Source organism: Heloderma suspectum, chromosome 2 (assembly GCF_057233095.1).
Source record: "Heloderma suspectum isolate Gila_16-S chromosome 2, 16-S_ref, whole genome shotgun sequence".
Taxonomy (NCBI): Eukaryota; Metazoa; Chordata; class Lepidosauria; order Squamata; family Helodermatidae; genus Heloderma; species Heloderma suspectum.
Genome location: NC_139459.1, coordinates 376,620,524 through 376,636,706, shown reverse-complemented (window position 1 = coordinate 376,636,706; position 16,183 = coordinate 376,620,524). Strand labels below are relative to the sequence as shown.

Genomic DNA, 16,183 nt, shown 5'->3' with positions numbered 1-16,183 from the left:
TAAGATGGTTTACAATAGATCAAAAGTTATACATGCATGGGTTTGTCTGTCTGTCTGTCTCTCTCTCACACACACACACACACGCACACACACACACACAGGAGCTCAGAGTACAAATGAAATAGTGGGCATGGAAGAGAAATCATTTAAAATAATTTAAAGGCATTTAAAGAATATAATGAGAGTGGTTTTTGCAGGGAATGGGGTAAATGAATGCACACCAAAAAACTCATATGACTGCCTGGTGTATGGAAAGAACTTGGAAAGTTTATCCGCCAGACACACCGGTGATTAGTATAATTATCTGCCTCCATACTCCTGTTTTTCAATTTTGTTTCGATCTTGTTCTGTCCTCTGTATCCTATTGTATGTATCAATGGGGACACATGGAGAAAGGCCCCAACTAGCATAAGATCTTAATGCATGGCCAGGTTGGCGCCTCATCAAGGAGCAGATGAGAAGCAAACTCAAGTACGGTCCGGGTCCTAAATCAGGGAATCCAACAAAGCACAGAGAAACATAGCCTGGAGCTGGAGCCAGAGACAAGTTTTGTTTCCAGCAGAGAGGCCAGGGTCCTGCAAGGCTGGCAGGGCAAAAGGAGCTGGACAAATACCAATATATTTTAGCTTCCAGCTCCTCCTGGCAGTAACTAAGCCTTAGGAGAGGCACCAAGCCATGGGTGTTACTGGAGGTAGTATGTAGCCGTTAGGAATAGTAGTCATTGATAGCCTCTCCCTCCATGAATTTGAGCCGTATTCTCCATAAGTTTTCCCCAGCAGGAGAAATAGAGTGGCCGGTTGCAGAAGGCGCCTTGGCAATTATGCTGTGGGGTTCCAGAGGGCTCTACTTCACCCCCCATGCTGTTTAACATGTTCTTGAAACCACTGGGAGAAGCGATCCACAGATGTGGGCTGAGGTGTCGCCAATATGAGGTTGACACCGACTTCTGTCTTGCCTTTTCATCCAATTCAGGTGAGGCAGTTTGTGGTCTGATTCAGTGCCTGGGTACTGTAAAGGACTGGATGAGGGCCAAGAAACTGATTCTCAGTCCAGACAAGATGAAGGTCCTATTTGTGGGCGGTTCGTATGCCCTCCAAGGTGATATTCACTCTCTTTAAAGGATCAGATTTGCCGTTTGGGGGTGCTTTAGGATCCAGCATTGTCACTGGAGGCGCAGGTGGCCTTGGCGCGGAGCACTTTTTCTCAGCTCAGGCTGATACACTAACTATGGCCCTATCTGGATAGAGATAGCCTAGCTACAGTTATCTACACCCTGGTAACCTCTCATCTAGATTACTGCAATGTACATGGGGCTGTCTTTGAAAGTGGTCCACAAACTTCAGCTGGTCCAAACTAGGGCAGCAGGATCACTAATGGGGACTGGTCGATATGATCATGTGACACCAGTGCTCTGTGAACTGCACTGGCTTCCAGTCAATTTCCAGGCCAAATTCAAGTCTTGATACTCACTTTTAAAGCTTTAAACGGCTTGTGTCCAGGTTACATGAAGGATTGTCTCCTTCCAAATATACCTGCCCGGACCCTAAGATTGTCTTGGAGGCCCTCTTCTGGGTGCCTCTACGAAATAAAGTGAGGTGAATGGCTACTACAGAGAGGGCCTTTTTGGTGGTGGCGTCCCGCTTCTGGAATGCTCTTCCTGGAGAGGCTTGCCTGGTTCCTGCATTGTGTTCTTTTCTGCTCCAGGTGAAGAGCTTGCAACAGTCCCCCAGTCTTTATAGATCTTCAGTTTGTTTTCAAATGTGAGTTCTTGTGTTTTTTTTTATCTTTCCCTAATGCTCTTTTACTTTGGTTTTATTCTGTTTTAAATGTTCAAGTTTTTTATGTTATGCTTTATTATGTTGAATTTAAGGGAGGTTAATTTTTTGTGAATTTCTCAGAGTTTTGGCCAATGAGAATTATAGAAAAGTAATAAATAAATTCATTCTTCTGAGTTCTTGTGACTGGGCAGCATCTTTTCAGATGGGTGTTCAGCTAGACTTTTTCTCAAACTGGAAGTGGCTCCTTGTGACAAAATCACCTGCTTGTTATATTAGTGTTATTGTATTAATATTAATGTATTTAGTTTTGCAGGAAATGTATATACAGGTAAGAAATGGTTAACCTGGGGCGGGGGGTGAGTGAGTGATGTCACAGGAAGGTTTATTTTCTGTTTGGACAGTGAGTTTTGGGAGAGAGGGTTTGGCGTTCGGCAGAGCACCATCTTGGATGGGGAGAGAGGGTTTAGAGGGGTAGCGAGGCAGATTTATTTATGTATTTATTTGTACACCACCGTATACTCTGCATTGAGCAGGGGGTTGGACTCAATGGCCTTGTAGGCCCCTTCCAACCCTACTATTCTATGATTCTATGATTCTATAGCTGAAGCTCTCTGGGTGGCTCACAAAAAGATTCAGGCTAATTAACAACGTCTGTGTAAATAATAATAACATCTATAACACCGAAACAACATCTTGTAAATAATAAACTTCTATTTTCCCGAGTTAAATCCATGTGCCAGCTTGATCTTCCTTTACATTATCTCATTCATAAACACTTACTACCCAGCACCGACTTCTCAAATTGGAAGTAAAAGTAACAGTGACACATTCGACACACTTGGCGTTAATTGTGGCTGGGTAAAAGGTTAGCTAAGTCAGTGGGTACAGCTGATTTGGCAGTGACCTCCCACTCCTGAGGCTTATCCTCTTAGGCAAGAAGGGATAATAGGGGAAAGCCTGGTAAAAGGAGGGGTGGAAGGCACGCTTCTCTTGGTTTGCTTCTATAAGCAGCTTTCCTGGGCGTGTGCTTTAAAATACTTGGAGGCAAGGAGACTCGACCACTCTGCTGATTTTCTGTTCTATACAGCGGAGTTGTGGAACCCATGCCTCCTGCACGTGCAGCCCGTGGAGCTGTGGGGACTCCGAGTTTGCTCCGCAGGCCACCTGATAAGATGGACAGCGGGGTAATACGCTGTACCAGTGCTGATATTAAAGGTATCCAAGCTAATTTCCATCACATCTTGTGGCAGCAATCTCCACGTGTTAATGATCGATCGTGTGAAGAACTTTCTGAACACAATTTGGGTGCTGAAGGTGATAAATACAACCAAAAGATCTGTTTTTTTGGCTCTCTAAAACCCTGAGATCCACCAACTGGAGCCTGATGCACAAGATAGACAGTTGGATTAAAGGAATTCAGAACCCAGAAATTAGCTCCGAGTACCAGAACTGAGTGAAGTGCACAGTCTTTCTACACCCAAATCCACTCCTGGTTCCTTGAGGCTGTCTTCATTTCAGTAGTATAATTTAGGGTGCGGAGACAGGGTTATTTTGTTGCTACTGCAATTGGGATTCAGATATCCTTGCCTATCTACTGCAGATTACCCAGAGATCTACCAGCGAATCCAGATATATGTTTTTCCAACCCCTGGTTTAGGGTCTCAATCTGTAGGCTCCCTTCTCCCAGAGGAAGGGCCCATTGATGCGCAAGCTCACTCAGGTAGGGGAGCATTCTCATTTTTTCTGTTCCTTCCTCTTGACTCGGCTCTGCTGCAGAGATTATGTGCTGCGGTGCACCCCCCTTTCAGCCCAGCACCCCACCTTTGCCCAAAGTGAAAGAAGCTGCATGCCAGGGAGTCAGCACACGGATGCCAGCAGCTACACATCTCTTTTGTCCAGGCGGATCATGTTTTGATATTGGCAGCACATCCTGTGTGGCTGTTTGCAATAGCACTGGCCTAATACAACTTAATGTCTGAAGGAGAAAATCCAAATGGCTCCTCCCCAGCACACTGTGAAAATATAATTCCCTCTATTTCCAGTGTTCAGGTGTGAGTGCCAATCCCTATGTAGCCAAAACAGTATCAAGAGGCTTGAGGAAGCCCTAATTTTTGCAAGTAGGAACAGAAAAAAAAAAAGGAAATAAAAACCCAAAGTGGGGAAAATGCCCCCAAACAGTCCAACGAGGACAGAGCATGTTGAGTGGCAAAACGATACGAACTAACTTGGGGGCAGGGACAGGGAAAACAGGGTGGCAAGGGAAGTGAAAATGTGTAGTCCGGAGGAGGGCATGTCTGATTGACTAGCACAGTGAATAGGAGCATTTACGTAGCCAATCACGGCCAAGGGCAGGGACACAAATGGTGTCCCCTACGCTGGACGCCATTTGCGGCCGCAGCTGGACAGCGGACGGAAGTCCGGCTGCGGGCGGCCCCGGCTGGTGGCTCCGTGGACTCACTGCGGAGCGGAGCCGGCTGGGCAGGATTCTGGGGGGAGGGACGGATTGCTGCCACACACACCCCGCAGATGCCCGGACCGGAACAGGGCGAGTGTTCCGTACACTCCTTCCTCAAAGATGTCAGTTCATTGTCTAGGCCAGGAGCTCAGCACACAGAGCTCCACTGGCCGGCTCCCAGCTCTGCTCCCTGATCCTGCTTGCTTTGAAAGGGGGAAGGGATGAGCGCTCACTCTGTCTCTCCCTCCCACCTTCCCTCTCCCACCTCCCGATGCCGGGGCCCACTTGAGCCTGGCTCCACCAGCAGAGGGCTTTTTGTCCTGGGTGATTCAACCCAAGGATGATTCCAAGCCAGGCTTTTATTGTGCAATCGCCCTGCCTCTAAGAAGGAATTTTACAGGAGGTCCAGACAACTTTGCCTTAAATTGACATCCCTCCGTTGCTTTCTCACAGTTTCTTCCATCTTTTTCCTTACCAGAAAAAAACCCATCAAGGAGGAAAAGGCACAACCCCTTTTGACCGGTAGCAGTAGGAAGTCCTCTGTCTGGAAACACCCCAAGAGAAAAATCCAGCCTCTGGCAGCCGCTCCTGCCTCCCTGTTGAGTGGTGGGCAGGTGAATGCAATCCTACGCTCACTCACTTGGGAGTAAGTCCCGTGGAACACGCTAGGCCTGTTTGCATGATCACATGAGGTCTGGGTGGCTTGTTAAACATGGCAACAAGCCACCCTGGCCGGGTTCACATGACATGATGAGCCATGCCGACAAGGGTAATTACGCAACTCCCCCCAGCATGCCACTGGCACATGTGTGGTGGTGGTGGGAATACGCCAGAGATCATAGAATCATGGAATAGTAGGGTTGGAAGGGGCCTACAAGAGCATCGAGTCCAACCCCCTGCTCAGTGCAGGAATCCAAGTCAGAGCATCCCTGGACAGATGGCTGTCCAGCCTCGTCTTGAACGCCTCCAGTGTGGGAGAGTCCACCACCTCCCTAGGTAATGGGTTCCATTGTCTTATTGCTCTAACAGTCAGGACTTTTCCTGATGTTCAGCTGGAATCTGGCTTCCTGTGACTTGAGCCCATTATTCCATGTCCTGCACTCTGGGATGATCAAGAAGAGATCCTGGCCTTCCTCTCTGTGACCTTTCAAGTACTAGAGACTGCGTTATTCTCAGCCCCAGATCTGGGAAACGGGGTTGTCCTGCAGGAGCACATCCCCCTTGGACTCACAGATGTTGTGGAGGATGCAGCATGTGACAATGACATCCACTACTAGGTCTTCCTCCACTTTCAGAAGCATGTGCAGGGTGTGCTAACAAGCTCTTAGTCACCCAATTCTCGCTCCACCAGGACTCTTGCCCAGCTGTGGGAGTAATTAAACCATCTTTTACTCTGAGAGTCCTCTTGAGTGCGGTATGGTGCCATTAGCCATGGTTGAAGCATGTAAGCCTGGTCACCCAGGATGAGGGGGCGGATGGGGAGGCTGTTCACCATGGCAAGGGGGCTGCTGAAAGATGTGCCTGAGGCTAGCTAATCGGCCGCAGGGGAATTCCAGAAGATGGCAGGGTCCTGGCTTCTTTGAGAAAGACCTGCCTACATGTCCATGAACCTGCCCTCGGTGTCCAAAACCACCTGCAATACCATGCTGTAGGAACATGGTTATACAACTGTGAATCTCTACCTTCTGTAGCCAAGATGTACACATGTGAAGGATCAAGCCAGCCCCCCCCCCACACACACCTGAGGTTTCCACAAGCTCATGGAAACCTTCCTTTTCTCTCGCTCCTTGCCCACCTTGATGACATCTGTCAAGTACAGCTTTTTCAGGACTCACTCCGTTTCTATGAAAATTTTGCAGGCTGTAGATTTCCCAGCTCTGAAGGTGGCACTGAGCAGGAGGCAGCCCAGGTTGAGTGCTAGTTTGTACCTGGTCATTGCCATCCTTTCTTTTACTGGCCCGTGTGTTCTCATTGGTGCAACTGCTCTCTGGATTACTGGGCCAATTTCTCCTGCTATGGTGTCAAAAATCGCCTATGACATTTGAAAAGTGCCATGGAACCGTGCATCATCTCAGCAGTCTAGGGCTCCCCCTCCCCACTTTTTGCAGCTCCCGTTAATGCAAATGGTAGCCGCAAAAAGGGGGGACCCTAGATTGCCCTTAAAACCACTTGCTGAACACTCAGGGAGTTGTGCAATGGAGGGGGGGACCCCAAGGGTGAGTTCAACACTTCCAAACTTGAGGGTAACTTTGCAAAGGGGTTGATCTGGTCCCCTTTCCCCAACCTGTCAACAGCTGTCAAACTAGTCTATATGTAGTCCGGTCCTGTGGATTACCTTGTATATTTCCTAGTACACTTTGTTCCCTTGGAGAGCCGAAACGTACAAGGCAATACACAGGGCAAGGCTCTGTATAGTTTGCCGGCTGCAAGTGCACACTTTTGCAAATGCAAAAAACTGGAGGGAAGAAAACTGTAAAGATATTTGTGCGTATTTCAGGGGCTGAAAAAAAAATATTTTGGGCCCATTTGTGCAAATGGGCTGGGGGGGGGGAGCAGAAAAAAAGCCTGGGAACAGGAAGGTGTCAAGTTTGGGGCAGGGGAATGGGATGGGCAGACAAGATAGGTTCTGTTATGCAGGACCCTGGGATATCAGATGGGGGACCGAGGCGGAAAACAAGCCATGGCAAGCCTGAATGTCTGTTGCAAACTACACACTGTGGGTTTGCAGAACAAACCACACTGTGTAGCTTATCACCCAAGATGGGTTGCTGTGATGTACGAACCCGCCCTCCACCTGTTCAAATGCTGAAAGCATTGTTAGGTCCTCAGTCAATTCCATTATAGGACATGAGCGTTTATCATCCCAATCTTGATATATCAATCTTTTAGCCCTCAAAAGGGAGTGGCGAATCCATTTGCACTGACTGTGCATTAATGTCTAGGAAACACGTAGGTAATTTAAAAGGACATGTACATCCCTAAATATTAAACAGTGTTGCAATACAAGATTTATCCACATAATAACCTCCTTCCAAAAAGAGGCAAGGATGGGCATTGCCCAAAAATATGCTTAAAAGAAGCATTTGTTGTGTCACACCTCCAACAATTGGCCAATTGAGACAAACCCTTATTAAAGAGATGTTGCAGCTTTCAATACACCACGGAAGAATAATTTTTGCTGAACAAGGCAGAATCCGAGACCCACAGACGCTTCAGATACAGATGCTAAAGCGGCGATACATTGATTAGGCAAACTGGGACAATCTAGTTCCCTATTCTTTTGCTGCTTAAGTCCCTGGGTTTCATATTTATTCACCAATAATAAGTACTTCTAAACCTGGATCGTGGGTCGATATGACTGATCAGCCTCAATAAGTGCTTCAAATAGACTCTGAAGTTGTGAAAGTGGCCAAACCTAGATTCTAACACAAGTTGCAACTGCAAGTATTGCCCTCCAGCCAGAGCAGGCAAGTCGTACTCGGCATGCAAAGCCAAGAATGACAAAAACTCATCACCAGCACCCAATCCAAGGTAACAATCAACTTATCCGTCTAGTTCCGCCAGAAAAAAAACATTTTCTTACCCATTTTTACATCTGGCTTTCCCCATAGAGTCAACTTAGCATGAGAAAATGGATCACAAAGTAATTGATGTGACACATCCTGCGGGAGGAACCTTAACCATTTGTGCTGAGAACCTAATGCCCTCCATTTAAACTGACCAAGGTGGAAAATCTGATCTAAGTGGAAAAGATCCCAGTTTAGTACATGTCAGCAAATAGGGCTGATGATATAAAGCAAGATCTGGAAAGCCAAACCCACCTCCTTTAACTGGATGTTGCATCCCTTCCAGGGATATTCATGTGGGGGGAACCCTGCCAAAATGTACAAAGCAGAGCACTGAGTGTCAGCGTTAAACTGAGATCCAACTGCCCCCTCAGCTGACGTTTGTCTTTGGGAAGGGAGGGGTGCCACCTTGTCTTTTTCCTCAGGCAGAAAAATGTCATGGGCTTGGCTAGCACCTACTCCCATACATCTGTGCATTCTCCAGCTGTCCCCATTAATACATGAGAGACTTCTGTAAGTGGAAAGTGGGGTGTGTGTGCGTGTGATTTTTGCAAGTTCCCCTCTTCTTCTGCAGCTCCCTGCATCACCTCCCACACTGTGCCAGAGGATCACACAACACTCTGGAGAAGATTTGGGGGGTGCAGGGGGCATCTGTGAAAATCAAGGCCCCCACTCTGCTAAATCATAAAGCTTTCTGTCAACACACACAGTTGGAGCCAGGTATTTTACATACATCTGACAAAATTATGTCCTTAAAGGGAAACAGAGTATGGAAACACTCTAATCACCAATGTGCCTGATGAATATTCATTCAAAGTTCTTTCAACACAATAGACATTCATACTGTTTCTCCAGTTCTATGTATTTAAATGATTTTTCTTCCATTAAGGTTGTGCTAAGGTTTCTACTCAATAAAGTGCAAATGAAACTCTATTACTATTCTCATTGTGTACTGGGGAGAATGAGGGATTGTGTTATAAAGAATTGTTGGTGATGCTTGTAGGAGCTGCGAGAAGCAATGTTGCTAGAACTTGGGAAAATGCCCAAGGACTTTCATTTTGGAGATACCTTAATAGAATATGGTTGGTTGCACTTGTGGAGAAAATAAGCAGATGTTTTCGTGTTGCTAGAGGAGAAATAAAGGAAGATAACTTACCTGATTAAAGGCAGCCGCCGGCGAGATCACATCACTCCAGCGCTGAAGGAGTTGCACTGGTTACCAGTTGTTTTCCGGGCCAAATTCAAGGTGTTGGTTTTGACCTTTAAAACCCTATATGGTTCCGGCCCAGCCTATCTTAAGGAGCGCCTCCAGCAGCACCAGACAGGCCGCTTAACAAGATCAGCCTCGGATGGCCTTCTCTCTGTCCCATCAGCCAGGACAGCTAGACTGGTGGGGACGAGGGAGAGGGCCTTTTCTGTGGTGGCCCCTACTCTGTGGAACTCCCTCCCTAGGGAACTCCGCCATGCCCCCTCTTTAATGAGCTTCTGCCGTGCATTAAAAACGTGGCTGGTCAGGCAGGCATTTGGGGTGGGTTAGGGTATTTTAGAAAATGTTTTTATTGTAGAATTTTATTGTTTTAAACTGTTTTTATTGTATGTTGTACATCGCCCAGAGTGGCTGGGTGACCAGCCAGATGGGCAATTAATAAATTTAATAATAAATAAATAAATAAATAAATAACTTTGCAGCACCTTGGTACCCATTCTTAAATGTTTTTCCTGCAATTGAATGTTGAAGATGGACCTCCAACTAATCAGCTGGATTTTTGGCATAGTAGATCCTAATCTGGCATAGAAATGGACCATATAACAATAGATACAATATTTTGATTGTATTATTTACAGGCGTATTGACAATGTATGTGTGTGACTGTATTTGACATATTGTCATAATAATTTGTTCATTTGGGGGATTGGGAGGGAGAGATTGATGTACTTGTTATTGTTGGAAAACGCAAATATTTTTAATTAAAAAAGGAAAAAAAAATAAAGCGCATTTCCAGGGTGTGTGTGAGACACACACACACACACATATTCACATGTGTGTAACATTTGATGTATTGCAAAAGGTCTTAGTAGAACCAGAAACATTTCTTGAGCTTTCCCCAGTGAGAATCCTCCCATACCTGTTAAGGCTTATTTTATGAGAACAGCCTTCACAGCCTTAGGAGCATTTCTACTGATTCTCCCGTACATGGATTATTTGATACGATGTAACCACTCCAGCCGAGGCATTTAAACCATTTGTACTGTGAGGCTTCTTTGATGTAAAGCAAGACGTGTGCTCTGCCTCAAGACCAGACACTTGGGGCGCAATCCTGTGGCTGCTAGTCAGCCGCTAGATGGCTATAGGATTGTTCGGTTTCCGGGCACTGACCTTGGAGCCCGTGCCTCCCAGAGAACCGCCTCCCCATGCCCTCCCCCACCACCTTGTAGGCGGCGCAGATTGTCTCCAGGCTCCGCACTCGTAAGAGGAGCACTGAGCAGGGCAAATGGGCGCATTCCCGGGGGTGGGGAGTGCAGAAGTGCCGATACGACACTTCCTATGTGCTGTCCAGCTTCGCCACCCCACACTCCAACATCTTGCGGCTGGATGGCCAAAACTGGCCATCGAGCCGTGAATTTAGGGCAGCTGGACCGCAGAGGAGAGGATCCCCTCTGTGTTCCTCCTGCTGTACACTGGATAGGCGATCGCCTCCGAGGTTGGAGGTGGCCACCTATCCACATAGGACTGCGCACTTAAATAGTTTCTCCTGTCCCCAGCCCATAAATGGAGGCAAATAACTCCGTGGGGGTTGCTAACCAAGTAAAGGTCTGGGGAAGAGTGAGAGCGAACGTTCTGGCTGATCCTGACTCAGCAGGTGCAGCTGAATCTGCCTCATTTGCAGTCACAACAGGGTCTTTCTCCTCACAAGTAGACCCTTGTTCCTGAGTAGGCTGTTCCTTGTGAGTATACCCTGGCGGAAAGGGTCTTTGGGGAGTCAGGAGGGCCCTCCCGCCATGGCTCTGCGTATCCCACCTGATACACTGCCACTGGGGCTCTGCTGAGCCATGGGAGGTGGGAGGGGAGCCTGGAATCACAGCTGGGCTCACGACAGGGTTGCATGCTTTGCTGGAAACCACAGACGGGGCACCACTCTCACAGAATCCCGCAGGTTGCCCCAGGTCTACTGTAGGAGATGGCTGTTTTGGGGAATCGTTTTTCTCCTGCTCCAAAGAGGTCTTTCTGTGAGTTTTTTGATGCGACATAAGGAATTGCCTTCGACTGAAGCCCTTTCCACATTCGAAGCACTGATACGGTTTCTCCCCTGTATGAATTCTTTGATGGTGAATAAGGGCGCTACTCTGGTAGAACCTCTTCCCACACTCTAAGCATATATATGGTTTCTCCCCTGTGTGAATTCTTTGATGGGAATTAAGGTTCTCCTTCCGTCTGAAACAAGTTCCACACTCCAGGCATTCATATGGCTTTCCCACAGTGTGGACTATTGCATGTCCTCTCAGGGCACCCCTCTGTCTGAACCTCTTTCCACGCTGCGGGCACTTAAATGGTCTCTCTCCTGTGTGAGTTCTCTGATGTGATACAAGGTCAGGCTTCCGGGTGAAGCTCTTTCCACACTCCAGGCACTGAAATGGGTTCTCTTCTCTGTGAATTAACTGATGAGTAGTAAGGCTTTGCTTGTGATTGAAACTCTTTCTGCACTGTGAACATTCAAATGGTTTTTCCCGTGTGAATTCTCTGATGTGAAGCAAGCTCCTTATTGCGCTTGAAGCTCTTTCCACACTCCAGGCATTTATATGGCTTCTCCTGTGAGTTCTTTGATGGGGCTTAAGATTTGATTTATGTCTGAAGCTTTTTCCACACTCTACACATTTATATGGTTTCTCGTCTGTGTGAGTTTTTTGATGGGAATTAAGGAGAGAGCTCCAACTGAAGCTCTTTCCACACTCCAGACACTTAAATGGCTTCCCCCCTGTGTGTGTTCTTTGATGTGCTTGAAGGGCAGACTGCTGGCAGAATCTCTTTCCACACTCCGAACATTTAAACGGTTTCTCCCCTGAGTGGATTCTTTCATGGAGAGCAAGTCCTGCCTTCTGACTAAACATTTTTCCACACTCTGGACACTTAAATGGTTTCTCCCCTGAGTGGATTCTTTCATGGAAAGCAAGTCCCCCCTTCTGACTAAACATTTTTCCACACTCTGGACACTTAAATGGTTTCTCCCCCGTGTGTGTTCTTTGATGAGTGAAAAGTGCGGAACTGTGGCTGAAACTCTTTCCACACTCAAGGCATTTATATCGTTTCTTTGCTGTGGGGATTGTATAATGGTCATCAAGGACTGATTTATAAGGAAATCTTTTTCCACACGCAGGGTGTTTCCGTTCTCTCTTGTCTTTGGGTGGTTTTTGTTGTACCATAATTACACGGAGATCACCATCCTGACATTTATTCCGTTCTTTATTTCTTTGGTTTCCCTCGATTTTGTCCAACCCGTCTCGATTCCCAGCATTCTCCTCCATATCTGGCCACTAAGCGCTTTCTTCGGACATTTGATGTGCTTTTTCATTTGTTTTCTTCCACACATCCCCGACTGAAAGAAATAGAAATAGCACATGAGGGCAAAGAAAGGTGCTTGTAAATCAGGAATCAACTTGATGTTCTCACCCCTTAGAACAGAACCTAAGTTCCCTAAATCTAATCAAACTTTATATCCACCAGTAAGATGAGGAGCAAGGACTCCAAAGAGAATTTCAGGGAAACTAGCAAGGCTGAAAACACAGCAGAGCCCATTTTAAAAGTTAAACATTGCCTCCCTCCATTAAGGAAATTGGGTGCATGCGCACAAACACAGAATCGAGGAGACATTCAAAAAGGCAAGTTCACTTCTGTTTAGCTGAGCTCAAGAACCAAAAATGGAGGAGGTGTGCTGTCCAATGCAGAGTAAATCGAAATACTTTCCAAGGTCACATTCATTTCCATGCAGTGATGCTGCTGCAGCATCTCTACATTAAAATTCTAGAGCGCTTGCCCAATTCCTCCCACAACAACACTTCTAGAAGGAGGAAGACGGGCAGCCTTTGGCTTTACAAGGCCAAGATCTGGATAAGGGTTCACAAAGAGGCTTTTATGATTCTGAGTACCGAGCCAGGAGGCAAGTGTCAGGGTGGACACTGAGCCCATAGAACCTCAGAGCAGTTCTGATTCTGAGGAGGAACAGCTGTCCGTGGAAGAGGAGTGCGCTCATCCCTCCCAGGCCCTGCAGCTGGCAGAGATTCCTCCTGCCGGCATTCCAGACATAGATAGCGGTCCTGGGAGTGAAAGAGCATGGGAGGAGAGCTGGCTGGATGCTCGACGCAGACGCAAAGAGCGACGAGCTATGGAGGGCGCGGAAAGGAGGCGTAGTGCCCGTTTGGCGTGCAAGCAACGGTCGCATCCAGAAGACCCAAGGGAAAAGGGGAGGGACTCTCCCTAGCCCATAAGTTCAGGGTCTGCAAGTGATTCTCGTTCAAACGGGGACCGAGCCGGCCTCTTTCAGTTTACTCCAGTAGCCAACTCCAGACACAGACAAAGGATTCTTTTCAAGGCTTTATTCCATTTACAACTTAATGACTATCACCAGCGACTAAGCTATGAACAGCAGAGTAACCTATGCCCCGGGTTGGAAACAGTTGGTCCCTGTTTGAATGAGAATCACTTGCAGACCCTGAACTTATAGGCTAGGGAGAGTCCCTCCCCTTTTCCCTTGGGTCCTCTGGACGCGACCATTGCTTGCATGCCAAACAGGCGCTACGCCTCCTTTCCGCGCCCTCCATAGCTCGTCGCTCTTTGCGTCTGCATCGAGCATCCAGCCAGCCCTCCTCCAGTGCTCTTTCACTCCCAGGACCGCTATCTATGTCTGGAATGCCGGCAGGAGGACTCTCTGCCAGCTGTAGGGCCTGGGAGGGATGAGCACGCTCCTCTCCCAAGGACGGCTGTTCCTCCTCAGAATCAGAACTGCTCTGAGGTTCTATGGGCTCAGTGTCCACCCTGACAGCAAGGCTCTCAATTTGGACTGCTTTTTGCACTCTCTTTGGTGGTTCTACTATGGACCAACCCCAATGCATCCCCCTCATCCAAAGAAAATGTGGCAACCAACTTCCTGTCACTTGACTGGCTGGTACAGGTCTTTCAGGCAGAGCTGTATTGTTACCAGGAAGAGACAAAAGATGGCTACTTATAATTCCTAGTGAGCATCAAACAATATTGGAGTAATGTGCTCCAAATAGTGGATCCCTGACACCAACCTGGAAGCAGCAAGCTGCACTATACAAACCCGTTTCAAGGGTAGCCCCACATAAAGCAGAGTGCAGTAGCCCAACCTTAATGTTGGCAAGGCATATGGAACAATGGCAAAGAGCTCTAAGGATCGAGGTGCTGTGAGGAATGCAGTGGATAACTAGAGATTTTTGCAGGAGAACTAAAAGACCCCAAACTCCACTCTGTTCTGAGGGACGTAGAAGAGAACCATGAAAATCCACCAGCTGTCTGGGGGAGACCTGTGGTTGCTGGGCAAGTCTCACAGTATATCTAAAGACCCACCTGTCAATGTCTCTCGGGGAAGCAGCTCTTCCTCCTTTCTTCAAGCCAAGAGATGCCATCAGAGTTGGGCATCAGAGGCCCTTCTTCGTGGGAGAACAAAACATGGGTGTTATTTATGGCACTTGTGACCGAAGAAAATATCCAGAAATGCCAAATGGCACTTTCTCTGTTCCCCATCACACATCCCATCCAAGAGACAAATGGAAGGCAGGCAAGATATGTCCAGACAGGAAAGCCTGAGGACCACAAGAGCCATCACTTAGAAACATCCAAATACAGTAAACAATATTAGTAAAACAAGATCTTCATTAGTCCTCATTAAAAAAATAAGTCTGTAGTTGAGGGCACCAGGTCAGGAAGGCTGAGCTGCAGAGACCCTCTCCTGCAAGGCACCCCTGCCCCTCTTTTCCTCTTTCTCCTCCTCCACACCACTACCCAAGGCTCTTGGCTCTTTGCTCTGCACATCCCCCTGAAAGGGCCCGGGTGGATCTATGAGAGGATCGTGCCACAGCAACGATGCAAACCTTTGGGCCCCACTGAGTGGCTGGACTGCATGGATCAAGCCCCCCTCCCCCCACGATTCTGAAATGAGAACTGGAGGGGGGAGCTTTTCTCTTCCCCCCAAAGCAAAACACTGGTGCCTCCCTCCTTGTCCTCCACCCTGCAGTGCAGCCCCCTCACCTCTCAGTCCCCCCAGCCCCACACTGCAGCCCCCTCACCTCTCAGCCCCACACTGCGGCCCCCGCACCTCTCAGCCCCCTCACCTCTCAGCTCCACACTGCAGCCCCCTCACCTCTCAGCCCCCCACCTCTCAGCTCCGCACTGCAGCCCCCTCACCTCGCAGCCCCCGCACCTCTCAGCCCCACAATGCAGCCCCCGCACCTCTCAGCCCCTCTCACCTGTCAGCCCCACACTGCAGCCCCCTCACCTCTCAGCCCCCCACCTCTCAGCCCCGCACTGCAGCCCCCTCACCTCGCAGCCTCCGCACCTCTCAGCCCCACAATGCAGCCCCCGCACCTCTCAGCCCCTCTCACCTGTCAGCCCCACACTGCAGCCCCCTCACCTCGCAGCCCCGCACCTCTCAGCCCCACAATGCAGCCCCTGCACCTTGCAGCCCCTGCACCTCTCAGCCCCACAATGCAGCCCCCGCACCTCTCAGCCCCTCTCACCTGTCAGCCCCACACTGCAGCCCCCTCACCTCTCAGCCCCCCACCTCTCAGCCCCACAATGCAGCCCCCGCACCTCTCAGCCTCTCTCACCTGTCAGCCCCACACTGCAGCCCCCTCACCTCTCAGCCCCCCACCTCTCAGCCCCGCACTGCAGCCCCCGCACTTCGCAGCCCCGCACCTCTCAGCCCCACAATGCAGCCCCCGCACCTCTCAGCCCCTCTCACCTGTCAGCCCCACACTGCAGCCCCCTCACCTCGCAGCCCCCCACCTCTCAGCCCCGCACTGCAGCCCCCTCACCTCGCAGCCCCTGCACCTTTCAGCCCCACACTGCAGCCCCCTCACCTCGCAGCCCCCGCACCTGTCAGCCCCGCACTGCAGCCCCCCCCCCCCGACCAGCCTCCCCTCCTCGCAGGGAAACCTCACCAGGCCGATCTCCCCTCCTGGAAGGGGCAGGCGGGGCAGGCGCGCGCGCCCCCCGCCCCCACGGCGGGCCGCCCTCCCTCCAGGAGGCTGCGCTCGGCTCTCCCGACCCCGCGGAGCTGAGGGGGCAGCGGGGCCGCCTCCCGGGGCCGCCGAGCGCTGCTCCCTAGAGAGGCAGGAAGTGCCGCAGTGGGGGCGGGGCGCGCGGAAACCCC

At 49.3% G+C, this 16,183-nt stretch overlaps 2 protein-coding genes across 3 annotated transcripts in view; one reads left to right on the top strand and one right to left on the bottom strand.

The window, feature by feature from the left end:
- The window catches only part of LOC146356256 (uncharacterized), a 44,611-nt gene that overhangs the window by 18,633 nt on the left and 9,795 nt on the right, over nt 1-16,183 (top strand). The gene's annotated exons all lie outside the window — the stretch shown is intronic.
- Nucleotides 206-16,122, bottom strand: LOC146356257 (uncharacterized). 2 transcript variants are annotated; one of them, XM_084831643.1, is made up of 3 exons: nt 15,972-16,122; nt 14,380-14,615; nt 206-12,391 (listed from the first exon to the last, which is right to left on the bottom strand). In XM_084831643.1, exon 3 carries the CDS (start codon nt 12,318-12,320, stop codon nt 10,539-10,541), a length of 1,782 nt encoding a protein of 593 aa, XP_084687769.1. In that variant the 5' UTR covers nt 12,321-12,391; nt 14,380-14,615; nt 15,972-16,122; the 3' UTR covers nt 206-10,538. The 2 variants fall into 2 exon arrangements, with proteins under 2 accessions (XP_084687769.1, XP_084687768.1); XM_084831642.1 differs by having other exon boundaries at nt 14,380-14,462.

Coding starts and splice junctions, on each gene's coding strand:
- LOC146356257 (XM_084831643.1), bottom strand. CDS start 12,320: ATGGAGGAGAATGCTGGGAATCGAGACGGGTTGGACAAAATCGAGGGA.